This window comes from Branchiostoma floridae, chromosome 17, assembly GCF_000003815.2.
Source record: "Branchiostoma floridae strain S238N-H82 chromosome 17, Bfl_VNyyK, whole genome shotgun sequence".
Taxonomy (NCBI): Eukaryota; Metazoa; Chordata; class Leptocardii; order Amphioxiformes; family Branchiostomatidae; genus Branchiostoma; species Branchiostoma floridae.
In genome coordinates, this window is record NC_049995.1 from 4,450,109 (window position 1) to 4,463,020 (window position 12,912).

General features: G+C 41.8%; 3 protein-coding genes across 3 annotated transcripts in view; 1 reads left to right on the forward strand and 2 right to left on the reverse strand.

Moving 5' to 3' along the window:
• The window catches only part of LOC118404147 (hydroxyacid oxidase 2-like), a 4,594-nt gene extending 4,055 nt beyond the window's left edge, over window positions 1-539 (reverse strand). The window contains exon 1 of the mRNA XM_035803160.1: window positions 240-539. Within this exon, the coding sequence (XP_035659053.1) occupies window positions 240-312 (73 nt within the window). The 5' untranslated portion in view covers window positions 313-539. The remainder of the gene's footprint in view (window positions 1-239) is intronic.
• A 1,574-nt stretch (window positions 540-2,113) lies between these two features.
• LOC118404923 (disks large-associated protein 4-like) lies at window positions 2,114-7,624 on the forward strand. Its single transcript, XM_035804307.1, has 7 exons — window positions 2,114-2,429; window positions 3,455-4,067; window positions 4,657-4,729; window positions 5,564-5,717; window positions 6,060-6,160; window positions 6,505-6,579; window positions 6,740-7,624. The coding sequence occupies exons 1-7, from the start codon at window positions 2,258-2,260 to the stop codon at window positions 6,800-6,802; spliced, it is 1,251 nt and encodes a 416-aa protein (XP_035660200.1). The 5' UTR covers window positions 2,114-2,257; the 3' UTR covers window positions 6,803-7,624.
• Window positions 7,625-8,147: 523 nt separating this feature from the next.
• The window catches only part of LOC118404924 (blue copper oxidase CueO-like), an 11,571-nt gene continuing 6,806 nt past the window's right edge, over window positions 8,148-12,912 (reverse strand). The window contains exons 7-13 of the mRNA XM_035804308.1: window positions 12,637-12,735; window positions 11,923-12,053; window positions 11,235-11,322; window positions 10,549-10,742; window positions 9,969-10,115; window positions 9,289-9,485; window positions 8,148-8,451 (exon numbers count right to left, since the gene is read on the reverse strand). Coding sequence (XP_035660201.1) covers window positions 8,265-8,451; window positions 9,289-9,485; window positions 9,969-10,115; window positions 10,549-10,742; window positions 11,235-11,322; window positions 11,923-12,053; window positions 12,637-12,735 — 1,043 coding nt within the window. The 3' untranslated portion in view covers window positions 8,148-8,264. The remainder of the gene's footprint in view (window positions 8,452-9,288; window positions 9,486-9,968; window positions 10,116-10,548; window positions 10,743-11,234; window positions 11,323-11,922; window positions 12,054-12,636; window positions 12,736-12,912) is intronic.

The following is a 12,912-nucleotide window of genomic DNA, read 5'->3' on the forward strand; positions in this document are numbered from 1 at the left end:
GTGTTTCTGTGTGTGTGTGTTTCTGTGTGTGCGTGTGTATGTTTGTGGTCTACATAACTTGACAAAGAAGTAAATACAACATATGCCAAATAGCAAGCAATTATCATTGACAAGCAACTGGATATGACTTTAGAAATTGTTGGAAAGCATCTACTATCTTTCGTTAGTGACACTGAGTAACTGCTAATTATATAAACCTTCTGAAGGCAGAACATAATAACAATTTTACAATAGTTAACCTTTTGCAGTTGCCTTTTCTCCATCAGGATGTGCGAGTGAGTGGTGAGCGGTGGGTGAGAGGGCTACAGGCATGTCCAGTCGGCTGCCCAGTACTGTGGCCGTAGTGTCCACACTGGACACATCACGCAGGACACGCGGCAGCAGTCTGTACCTGGTCAGTCAAAAATGTACCAAAGCTTTGAAGGGAGGAAAGATTGTATGACGGAGAACAAAGGGTATCCGTATGTACCAGGTCAATACATACAGAAGCTTTTGAGGGAGGAAAGAGTGTCAAGATCAAGCCAATCTGTCAATCCCTTCCTGAGTTATCCCAATGAGCTTTTATGATAAAAGCTCCTTGGTTATCCTGCAATCCTATTTCAACAATTCTAACAAAAATGCCCCTGCAGTTCAAGAATGAGCTGCCAGAGGGCCCAAACACACACCACCATAACTCAAAAGCGAACCATGTGTTACTCAGCACCAAGAGGCCACGTCAAGCGAAATAAATAGACGTTAAACGAGGACAACAACAACAACAACAACCATTTCCAGAACACAAATCTACCATCCACAAATAATGACCAAAACATGTTTTAGTAGCATATAAGATATCAAAACTGTAAGTTCTGCTGCAGAACCACGAAAGCCGCCAGGAGACCCAAAACGTAATCATTCCCATTTTTTTTTAATTATATAACGTTAGCAAGAATACTCAATGAGGTCCCATCTATATCACTCACATTGAGTAATGACAAATAAAAAAGGTTCAAAATAAACATATGGCAGCAATAGCAAAGGAGAAGAAGCTACTAGTATTTAAGGGTTCCGTATAGCGGTGAACGTTCGGTAGGTCAAAGTCCAGCAGAGTTGAAAATTATAAGAAATACGTAACGTTACCTCTGAAAAGCCCGCTTGTTTTCCTGAAGTGTGAATCCGCTGCACGACGGATAGCTGTAGTACTCCCATACGTCCTTGGGAAGACGCTTCTGCGCCAAAGACTCAAAGTCTTCAAGACGTGAGAAGGAAACTCGAGACGCACAACACGAGACAGAACACATCTTCTGTAACTTGCACACACTTGCAAGATGTTCAACTTTGACCGACGAAAGGTCGAAGGTCGATACCTGATTACACAACAAATGTCGCGGTTGGTTAGCTAGTAGTACAGCAATCAGAGACCTGGCACGTATACGTATGCCTAAACTGTTTATCGCCTAGTTCGCAAGCTATTAGGTGCATGTTCACGCCTTGTTTGTTCGTTTTTTTCTTATGAATATGACGTTATAAACTTCCTTGAAGGGATGTTAGCCATTTGTCCACATTATTTAATGATAGACTATGTATATTTTGCGATAAGAGTCTCATGTATGTAGAAAACGAAGTACACTTTGTCCTAGAGTGTTCATTGTTCAAAGATCTGCGAAACGCATTCGCTAATGCTACACATATAGATAAAAAATATGCGCACCTATTAAACGAAGGAAGATCTGTTCAAATACCTTATGGCATCATCTAACTACGATATACTGGAAAAACTCTGCAAGTTCGTCTACACATGAAGTGAAGCACGTAAATTGTAGTATATGTATAGCTTTCCGTTTACTCCCTCAAGTTGTAACAAACTGACTGCATGAATAGATCTATGCAATAAACTTCATTGTCATTGTCATTATCTATACTCAAAACGGTTTTTCACAACCTTTTTTTTATCCTTGCGGGGTACGAGAGAATTACACACTACAAGTTGTTCCAACGATCGAATTTAACGTTGATGATGATTTGTTTTCAATCATACGCACCTGTGCTTCCCTGGGGATCGTCCATATCAATTGCCAGGGAGGGTTCAAACGCATTCATTTTAAATAGAGAAATACTCCGTATCGCTCTTTGCTGTACTTTCCATGCGTTACTCTTAAGTTACTGAATTTCAGAGTGGTAATAGTTGACTACTGCCTTGAAGTTCAGATTTTCCTGTAATTGAGTTTGACAACAACACTTATACGTCATGTGCCCTGCCAAGTTGTCTTGGTTATGAATGAGGCATCCCTGCCTCGTCTTGGAGACTGTGTTCAAGATGTCGTCCATGGCCAGACGCAAGACGCGTCGCTCTGTGTCACGGAAGCAGTCGACAGATACTTTGGTTTCTCAGCGTCCTTTAACGCTAGAAACTGTTGAGAATGTGATATTAAAGCTCAAGGACCCAAAAGGTAAGAATGCTGTGTTCAATTCTTCCTCTTCATTCGAACTCAAAGAGTTACTTAAATGCTTGAAAGGTAATGTAACGCTTTTTCGATTACTGATGGTACTTCACTTTGGTTCACATTTATTGAATCATATCGAGTCACCCATTCTCCTCTTTTGGGTTTTGTCGATGACTCATATCATAGTTTTGAACGTACGTTTTTAAGAAATAAGTAGCATGGTTGTTGTGGTAAAATGATGATTGATATGCAAATTAGTGACCAAAATATCGTTTCAATGACGTCACAGTTATCACAATTTGAATTCCACAATGACCATATTGGTGAATAACTGGATTAAACAGCAACATCCTTTCGTGTTTGGAAGATGCACAATGTAATCCAACGTTGCACAGATGGTGTTGAATAAAAAGCCTGCATTTTGTCATAACGAAAGGTTGGTGATATGAGAAAGTGAGAGAAAAAAACCCTGCATGTCTGTCAAATAGCTGCGTTTTTGGCATGCTCTATTTCAAATTTCCACGTTTTGATGGAAGTGGGTGGACCTATGGCATTTGTCTAAACTTCAGCTTACATCTTTCTTTGTCTGAACCTTTATTTAGCTTATACTTGCGCTTCTTCTTCTTCTTCTTCTTCCCGTTGATGCCCACAATCTTGACGAAGATTATACTGGCATGTTTGGGGGTGGTGACGCTCGCACTTGTAGACGCATTACTCGCACTTGTAGACGCATACTCGTTAGTCCATTAAGCAGTCCATGGTCGATACCCTTGAATCCGTCCGTTGTCAAGGTAAGTTGTTATGAAGCAGAGGCCCGAGACACAAACGTGTCTACTGTGGCGGCCTCGACTGTAGCCTATAGGCGTTCGGCGACCAAATTCCTCTGTAGAGACCACGGATAGACAAAACAACACAGGGCACTGTAAGTGTCGCTTCGTCGAATACAACGTACAACTTTTAAAACGCTATACATATATCCCAGAACATGCCTTTTTATAGCTACGTTTGTATTTTGCCTTGTATTTCTACAGGGGCGACAGTCAATGCTATCCTGCTACCTCTTCAGACTACAAACCCTGGTGTTCCAGTGGACGAGTTGAAGGCACTGCTGAAGGCAGTCCTTCTGGAGGGACTGGACAGCGGAAGACTGATTCGACCGCCCGGGTCGAAAGCACGCCGTGGACTGGTCGGAAGGTTTCTGCTCAAAGCAACCGACTCAGCTGACAGTAGTCTCGAAAATGCTGCCGAAACCTTGGTGAACACTGCAAAACGCACGGGAGTCCCGAAGATTGACTGTGTAGGTCACAACAATGACGTAAAAGGAGAAGTCACGAAGAAAACACAAAAGAAGAGAGGACAACGTCGTAGAAAATCCGTTGCGAAGGCTTCCGAAGATCATGTTACCTCGTCGGACGGCCATGACATCCGTAAAACTGAAACGGACAAGGAAGACAAAAGTGAAGAACTTCAAGTTCAAGAAGATGTCAAGTTGCGCACACGGAGATCCAAAAAGGATACGGTGCAAGTTCAACCGACGAGAAGTACGGCGCCAAGAGGCAAAAGTGGACGGAAGCCGGCAAAAACTGTTACAGCTGTAGAAACCGTTACTACGGAAGATGATGCAACAGAACATCAAATAGAGAGGTAAAAAAACACACCTGATTTTGTTGTAAAGTGATGTCTATATTGGTATGGAAATTTTCTTGAAAGTTTGTTGCCAAGTTGCGACTGATCCAACATGCACACTATCGCTACTTCTTTGTCTCCTTGTCCCCATCCACACCCTTGTTTTCCCTCTCTGTCTCTTTCGGTCCCTCTTTCTGTCTGTCTCCCTGTATATATACCTCGGTCTATCCCTCTAGTCTTTTTAGGTTAGCTATATGGTCGTCGTCACAGTCACCAACAGCAACATCTAGAATTGAGCAACGTATCTGAGCATTATTACGTTAACTTTCATACAGAAAAATACCAAGCATAGGCGTGTGTTCTAGAAGTACGCACTTGTGAAACGACAGATGTTACGACAACACACAGCGCCCTATCATGTTCTGGAACAAGCTGAAACTCAACTATGGCGTCATGTTTGCTATCGGCAACAAAGTATAAACACAACATCAGTTTTATATCTCTATGTATATCTACTGATAATGGCCCTGGATAAATATGGACTAGGGCTTGTCCTGTTGTCGTCTATTGGAACGTTAAGTGTTCTCTATGTATCTTGGAAATGTAGGAAAGTCAAGGAAGAAGAAAATGGAGTCCCGGATGAGGAGAGAGCTTCGGAGCAGGACTCTACTGGCGTCAAGGTAGGAGCCAGCATCCATAACTTCTTGATTATCTTCCTGCTGTTGTTGTCATATGCTGTTTTCTGATTGAATATTTCAGTTTTGACAGTACCTGTTTTCAAACTTTTAGGCTGGCAACTGTTGGATACAATTAGAAATTGAATCTATACAATAAGTATAAACATGGTATATATATTAATACTAGTATAAACCCTAAAAGCCCAGACAAGATACCTGCTTTTACGTTTTGTTACCACGTCTGAATTGTGATCAGTGACACCTGTCCTGCAGTACAATGTGAACCAATCAGAATTGCCCTGAAGAAGGTAACAGACGGTCACCGAAACGTCGGTGAGAATAAAGCAATGGTTGCGTAAGAGGAGTCTCTTTATTCATTACTTTTGTTCAACTTCCATACTCTTTCCCGAACTGCTGAGTGCTAAGCAGAGAAAGCATCATGCATATGCTAAACGTTTTTGGTATGACTCTGCCGGGGATTGAACTCACGACCAACCGAACGCAGAGCGGACATCAAACTCGCGTTGATAAGTTCATTTCGTTTTATTTATTTAACTAGGGACGACATGTCGCCACTTAGGCGGTTTTCAATGCACCCTGCGTGCATATATATAAAACAATGGTTCAAATCAACTTAAATACATCGAACATGAAAATATAATACAACAAACCAAAGAAGTACGTACTGGTAATACAAGTAAAGTCATAACAATAGATAAAGTAAATAAGGTAGAAAATGGAATTACATAATGGTAAGAGGTACTACTATTATTTCCTGAAATTCTTTCAGCAAATGTACATCACGTGTGTTATTCATGACATCTACAAAACTGTTAGGAGGACCCACCAAGCGATTTAAACGGTACGTTTGTGTTGGAGTCGTCGAGCAGTCCAGCAGCTTACCTTCAGCGAGTGCAGCAGGAAAGAGAGCGCCTTGCGGGGCGTTGCCTGGACGTCGAGAAGTATCTACGCTGGAAGGTCCCTTCAAATGGTACGTGGAGTGTATTTGCCTGCACTTCTCACAAAATCTGCTAGGCGTCGCTCATGTTACATGTCAAGTGCAACCTGGAGCCATGGTGATGGAACCTAGACGTTGTAAACCGATCTTGACTGTCCATTACAATTAGCAGGTCAGCCAATGATAGTGTGACAATTAGTGGTCAAATATTAGCATCTCTTTTTGCATCTGTTTTTATTTATATGTTTTAATTGAAGTGGTCTCGTTCTACATTGTATTTTGTTTGTCTTTCTTCAAGCAATGCACATTCATACTGGAAAACGTTTAAATATATCTATATCAGATTCTGTTGAAGTCTTCGACGTGTTGTTTCAGTGTTGGAACGTGTGAGAAGCGCCATTGGCCAGTGCACTCTCATTACAACCAATAAGAAGTCAACCATGGCGAGGTTTGAGGGACAATGCCAGGAGGCTATGGTGAGTTCGCAGATTTTGATTGGTTGTTGATCCTGGGGATTCTGTTATAATACATTGATAGTATCGAAGGAAACAGTGTGCATCATTTGCCAAAAGTTATTATTATTCACTTGTAAGTCATTGCATTAATAAGCAATAAAACGGTAGCAATGTTTCTTGTTCGTTTGCTGTCGCACACATACTTACCTATGAAGGGCAAATTAACTGTAAATTGCATAAACGACATTACCAATGGCAATTGATCGAAATTTACAATGATTAAGCGTACTCAGTAAAAATACTGACGCCCCTGAGGCGTCGCCAAAATGGAACTCTTTGATCTTACACTGCATTTTTTCTGACAGGTGCCAGAGGGCGACAACCCCTACAGACCCACGATGAACGACCTGGAGGCATACTGGGACCTCGTTGAGCTGCAGGTAATTATGATATAAGCAAAACAAAACACAACAAAACGCGTGTTACACTTTTGGTCCAATAGTATTGATAAATGAATTAATGAGACACGAATCACACTCTCATTTCGTTTTTCCTGAAGCAGCCTTAACTTTATTTTCGCTTGTTATATTCTTTTTTTAGGTCAAGAACATCGACCAGTTGTTTGACCATGTGCACGTGATGGTAAAAAGAGAGGCCGTTTAGCTTCCCCTTTTCATTAGTATCTTTACAACGTTAATGATGTACGCAATAATCATGTAGTTTTGTTGAGTATGCTTTTGATGTACAGTTATACTGTGCTGTTTGAAAGATGGTCTGTGTTAATAGTAATTCACAACTCCAACGATGTACGCAATACTTTAGTAATCATGTAGTCTTGGTGTTCGGAGTACGCTTTTTATGTACAGTCAAGTTATAGCTAGGACGGTGCTGTTTGAAAGATGGTTTGTTTGTGTTAATAGTACTCCACAACTCCAATGGTGTACGCAATAATCATGTAGTCTAGGTGTTGAGTAAGCTTTTCATGTACAGTAAAGCTATAGCTAGCCCTGTGTTGTTCGGAAAGATGGTTTGTTTGTGTAAACTTTGATAACGTGAACAGTAATTTATTTCCTTGTACATTTGTAAGAAGAATGGGTGGTATATGACATGACCAGACATATACGAGGGTACCGATGTATCAGAGAAAGTGCTGTGAGTAAAAGTTGAACCATGTGATTTGCACTCCGTAAATTACATATTCCGTTTGGATAACATTGTAAATTTCAGACTTGGAATGACCCCAAGGTGCAATATTGTTCAGTGCTATTTCATAGCAACCTAGATTGAAAGTTATTTCAGCTTTCTGACATTATCATACATAACCAACCCTACTGCCAACCTCTATCATACTGATCACACCATATTCACTATAGGGCCTGGTATAATTCTTCATTCAAGTGTTCATACTTTGCCATTTTTCTCTCTACTGCTACCTGGATGTTAAAAAAGAAAGTCAATTTAACAACTATTAAAGCTGGGCAAGAACTATAACATGTATGATGTTGTTGAGTCTCCAATAGCTTATATAAGCGTACATAACCAAACATGGTGAATTCAGCAAGCACTAAGCACTGTGAAGTCATGGGATAACTTTACACCCCTCTCATTTTAACCTCTTTAAAAAAAAACAGCAACAAATTTGTCAGCCCTCCGTTCTACACTGTAGATGAAACTGTACCGCAACTAACCTCGGGGAGCCCTAGGGACTAGGGGTGGGTACCGGTACAGAAAATTCAGGTCCAGGTCCGGTAACCTGGACCTTATTCAGTATGACTCGTACCAATGGCACATTTCACTACAAAGAATCTGTTCAGTGGAGTATTAGACTTACACTGGCGTTTTAAAATCCTACAATGCTAACTGCGCCTGTACGATTGGCTGTAAAACTTAAATGTAGAAATTACTATAAACTCTACACTACTTCACTCTTGTTATTTTCTTCCACCTGCAAGCGCCAAAACGTGTGAATGCCTGATAAAATAATCTGTTAATTTTCTAATCGGTTCAACATCCGGTCTACTTAATTTTTTCAGGTCCGGTTTTTCTGGACCGGTCCAATAATAAAGACCGGTCCAATAAGAAAAACCGGTTTTGTACCGGTACGCTGTACCGATACCCAGCCCTACTAGGGACTATTATTTCTGATGTCAGGCCATTCGTCAGTGGATCTGCAGGTGCCCGGGTAAAAACAGCCGGAAGTGACGCGTGCGCCCCCGATTGACTCATCAGGTTCGACGATTTCCGTCACCATCATCATCCCTTTATCCTCGTGATTCAGGAAGTGACAGTGGATGACGCAAGTTCCGTTGTACCTAAAAAAAACGTTAAAACAAAATCTCAGATTTTCCTTTGGGTCAGTGTTTCTGACTAGCTGCCAAGAACTTAAGACCACTGCAAATATTTTCTCCTTCACGCAAAAGTTTTTCCCCACGATCTCAAATGCAATTACAGTAATTAGACAATGGACGTGTAGTGCACGATGTTTGACAAATTTTCGTGCAATTCATGATCCGGCATTGGTATCTTTTCGTCGTGCAGATAAGTGAAGTTACCAATACTAACAATGGAGTGAATGGGAGCTTTGGGATTTGGGGATTCCGTGCAATGGACCGTTTTTGCGTTTGTCCGACGTGCAATTAACTGGCTTCTACTGTACAAAAAGAACAGATCAGACAGTGACGGTGTAGGGGAGGGAGTTCTTTTCCGGAGCTGCGCAGAAAGTATCTTTTAGATAATTTTTTTCCGTGGGCAAATTTCGATCACAAAGGTCTATGTTTCTGCAAGAGTGACTGAAGCATGTATATTTTTAAAATCTTGCCAAAAATTGTGACCTTTGCCATTCTTTGACCTGTGAGTGACCTTCATATTCATGACTGGGACATTAGGAGAGGGGGTGAAATCCTGACATCATGACAATCATCTGGCTGTAGCTCGTTAAAATGCCGGAGTTGAACTCGGGCTTTTTGAACCAAAACACACCTAACAAATCCAGCTTTGCAGTGGGGGTAAAGACTTGAGGTTTGAAATGTAGGTAAATATGTTTTTAAGTGATTGTTTGGCATGGCTTAACCATGTAGGGAATGGGCAATTCGATTTAGCAGCCCCTCCCCTGTAACGGTCACTCCATTCAAATAGTATTACATACTTACTCGTGAGCCATAAACCGGATGGTGATGCTCGCCAACGGCGGGACCAAGATGGTGTCCCTCCATTGGCCAATCGGCACGTATCCCGCCATGCCCCGGTCCCTAGTGTCGTGCCCCAGGAACCTCAGATCGACCGTTATGTTCAGATGTTTTAACGCAGAACTTGGAAAGTCCACCAGTTGTTGTTCGCAGAGAAACCCCTGTTAGGAAGCAACACGTTTTCACTCACGTCATCTTTCGTGTATGATTCTTTGACATACAATCATAACATTGCCATGGCAACTGTTGCTGTTGTCTGTACTGTCGTACCGTTGGTGCACTGGATAATTTGGGAAAATGGCCACGACTAAAAGTTGTGGTGTTTTAAAACAGCCTTAAATTGTAGATTTTACCAAAGTTGTCCATTCTTAGATCTATCATACGCTGTATGCTGTTTTTCTTCTAAAATACAGGTGATATTTTTCTAATAATAGTATGTAAGAAGCCAACTGTCAATTCATGGTTTAAACTACTCATGCGCATGAGACATAGTTGGATGATATGTCAAAGAAGAACGAGGGCCTCTAATAACAGTTTAGACCATGTTTTTTCTATGTCTCAAAGGCATTCGACTTTGACATACTACCTACAACGCGCGTCTTGCTACGCACGCGCAGTTTAATTCTTGAACAGGCTTATCCTACCTGTTGATCGTAGAACGCAGGGTATACGTTAGGCAAGTAGCTGACCACGGGGCCGTTGTACTGGTTGTAGGCGACGACCTGGAAGTGATTGACGTGCACGTGGAACGGGTGCCCCAAAAGAGGGTCAGCGTTCACCAAGTACCATTCCTTTAAAGAGCAATAAAACAAAATGAAGGCTAGACATCCAGGTAGTGCCATATGCAAGATCACATTTTAACTAACCAGTTGTTTCACCAATTGTTATCTTACGAATGATTAATTTGCAAAGGCAAATTTGTACTATAAGGGATTACACAGACAAGATAATGTAAAAGGTAAAAAAAAACTTGTGGTTTGTAGTAGAACGTTTTATTTTTCTACCACAAATAATATATCAAGTAAAAAAAAGACACATGCATAGCCAATCTTGTTGCAAATGGTTAACCGAGTTTGCTTTGCCGAATTGGTATACATACGCCTGCTTGCTATTAAACTGTTGAAAATGAGAAGCATGATTCATGCACTTAGCAAAAATATTTGCATATTTGTGACCAAACAAAATGCGACATTCTATACCAAACAATGATAACTTACTACACACCTGCACAGTTCCCAATCTGAATTTATACCGGAAGTAGTTATCAGCCTGCATTTTTTCCCGGTTGATGTAGGGGGTGTGCCCGAACTCCACCACGTTCCGGCCCATAATTTGGATATCGGGGAACTCTCTCAGGTCCTCGTTGAAGAAAGGCCTCTCGGGTAAGGAGGTAGGAAAAGACATCTTAACCGGCTCACCTGTAATATCAAATAATAATGTTACAACATATTTTTGTAGCCAAGCTGCTTAGGCCATGTTGATTTGATCATTTGGATGACATCATCACTTTCTAGCCATTTCCAAAAAAAAAGAAGTTTTTTTTGGGGGGGGGATTCACAGAGGATATCATTCATATGATAAAATCAACATGCCCTATTGGCTGTTTAAAGTCACATGACTGTGACATAACATAGTGTTGATGGATTAGTAGAATATATGAACTCTGTATCATGGTATGTTTATATGTGATAAAGAGTGGACTTTCCATCAATTTCTTGATCATCATCGTTTTACTCTGCCTATTCGTAGAAGAAGCGATAGTTCCTCCCTTTGTATACTTTGTCTCCACATTGTATTTGTCTACTAGTATCACTGGCAACAAGTTACCTACAAACACAGGTGTACAAACAAATACATAAGACCACAAATAAAAACAAACTTCTACAAACAGGCTAGGTGAAAACGAATACCTGAGACTTCAATGGTCGCTAAGACTCCATCATAAACCGGCGTGACACCCAACGACATGATTTGATCCGGCTCGTTGTGGGAAATGAGCTAGACAAAAAGAAGTTGGTAAGAATTCCAATTACATACAATACATTATGCTGTTTGTGGTACAATCGTTAAGATGTTTGACCCAGACCCCAGAGGTAACGGGTTCGAAACCGCTGATGTGCTCCGATGTCGTGTCCTTGGGAAACGCACTTTACACGACATTCCTCACTTCACTCAGTTGAAAATACCTAGCTTCGGTTAGGGCCTTCTGTTAGGACGTTAAATGGAGGTCCCGTGTTTGCGGAGAGCCACACCTCGAACACGTTAAAGATCCCACCACACTTAAGTATGGGTTCTTCCCGGTGTGAGTGGTTTAAAACCATGGCCAAGAGTCCTATGGCTGCAGCTGGGGCAATTACTGTCGTATTGAGGTCACTTTTGTGGCACCGAATAGTAGCTTGCTCCAGACCCTTGCGATTTAGCCCCGCCTATTGTAAGCTGCTCGCAATTCAGCCCCTGGCTGCGAAGAGTGAGTATTCGGCCCACCCTAACAATATAATATAACGCAGTCATGCATCATACCGCTAAAAATGCCTAAAAGCACTTTAAAAAACAGCCAGAACCTAACCACTGCTTGGAGAGTACAGTATCTCCGCCTACCTGGTAAGACCCAGCCTTCGCACACCGGACCGCCACATCTGCTCGGCCCGCGTCCGATATGAAGACGTACTTCGTCTCGTAAGGCTCATCTACGTAAACTCCGTCAAAAGCCAAGACTACCATCTCACAACCTGTGAGAAAATACCAATCATAAGCTATCAACATATTTGTGATAGCTTTCTCCATATCAAGATTTTTTATTAGCACTGGTAACTATTTGTCTGGAGCATTTCCGATTATAGGGCACGATCACCGTACGATCTCTAACTTAGAGCTATCATCGGGGACAGCCATGCATGTGTGTGCTTTCTTGATACAAAAAAGGCTGTCTAAATCGAACGACGATCGCACGACATTTCGGACCTCATTAGGCTTACGATTGTCGTAGGTCGTCGCACGATTTTGATGCTGTAGTGTTGACAACCAGGCTGTGTCACGGCCAAGCGCCGACAAGGGTCTAAGACTGCCTTCTCAGTTATAATGCAGCTGGATTACGTACGATCAAGGAGGTTGAAACAGGGGAAGGAGTCCTTTCCCTGTTTCAACCTCCTTGGTACGATACACACACGACGATCCCGAGAATGCCGTAGTATGTGGGTCAAATTTCAGTATTTCCGGACAAGCGCAGATGACCCACTTTCACTTTAGTTTCTAACTTATCAATCTGTAAATATAAAATTCTTACCGTTCACCTGCTCAAACGAGGCAGCTTACCTTCGAGGTAGATCTCCAACATGTCGGTCGGTCCGACATTCACCAGCCGGAAACGTCTGATCTCTCCCGGCTGCATGGAGACCTTCGGTACGTACTGACCTGGGGAGGATGTTTTTCACAGGAGTTATAATAAGCCGGTTAATTCGGTTTCAAATGCGCATGCACTGCGAAATACATTGTGGGTAATATACCCAAGATGAAGATCTCCCGCAAAATCCCCACCAAAAGCACAGCAGCAGGACCAGTAGGAGGCCATTTACACCCCCGCCATGATTG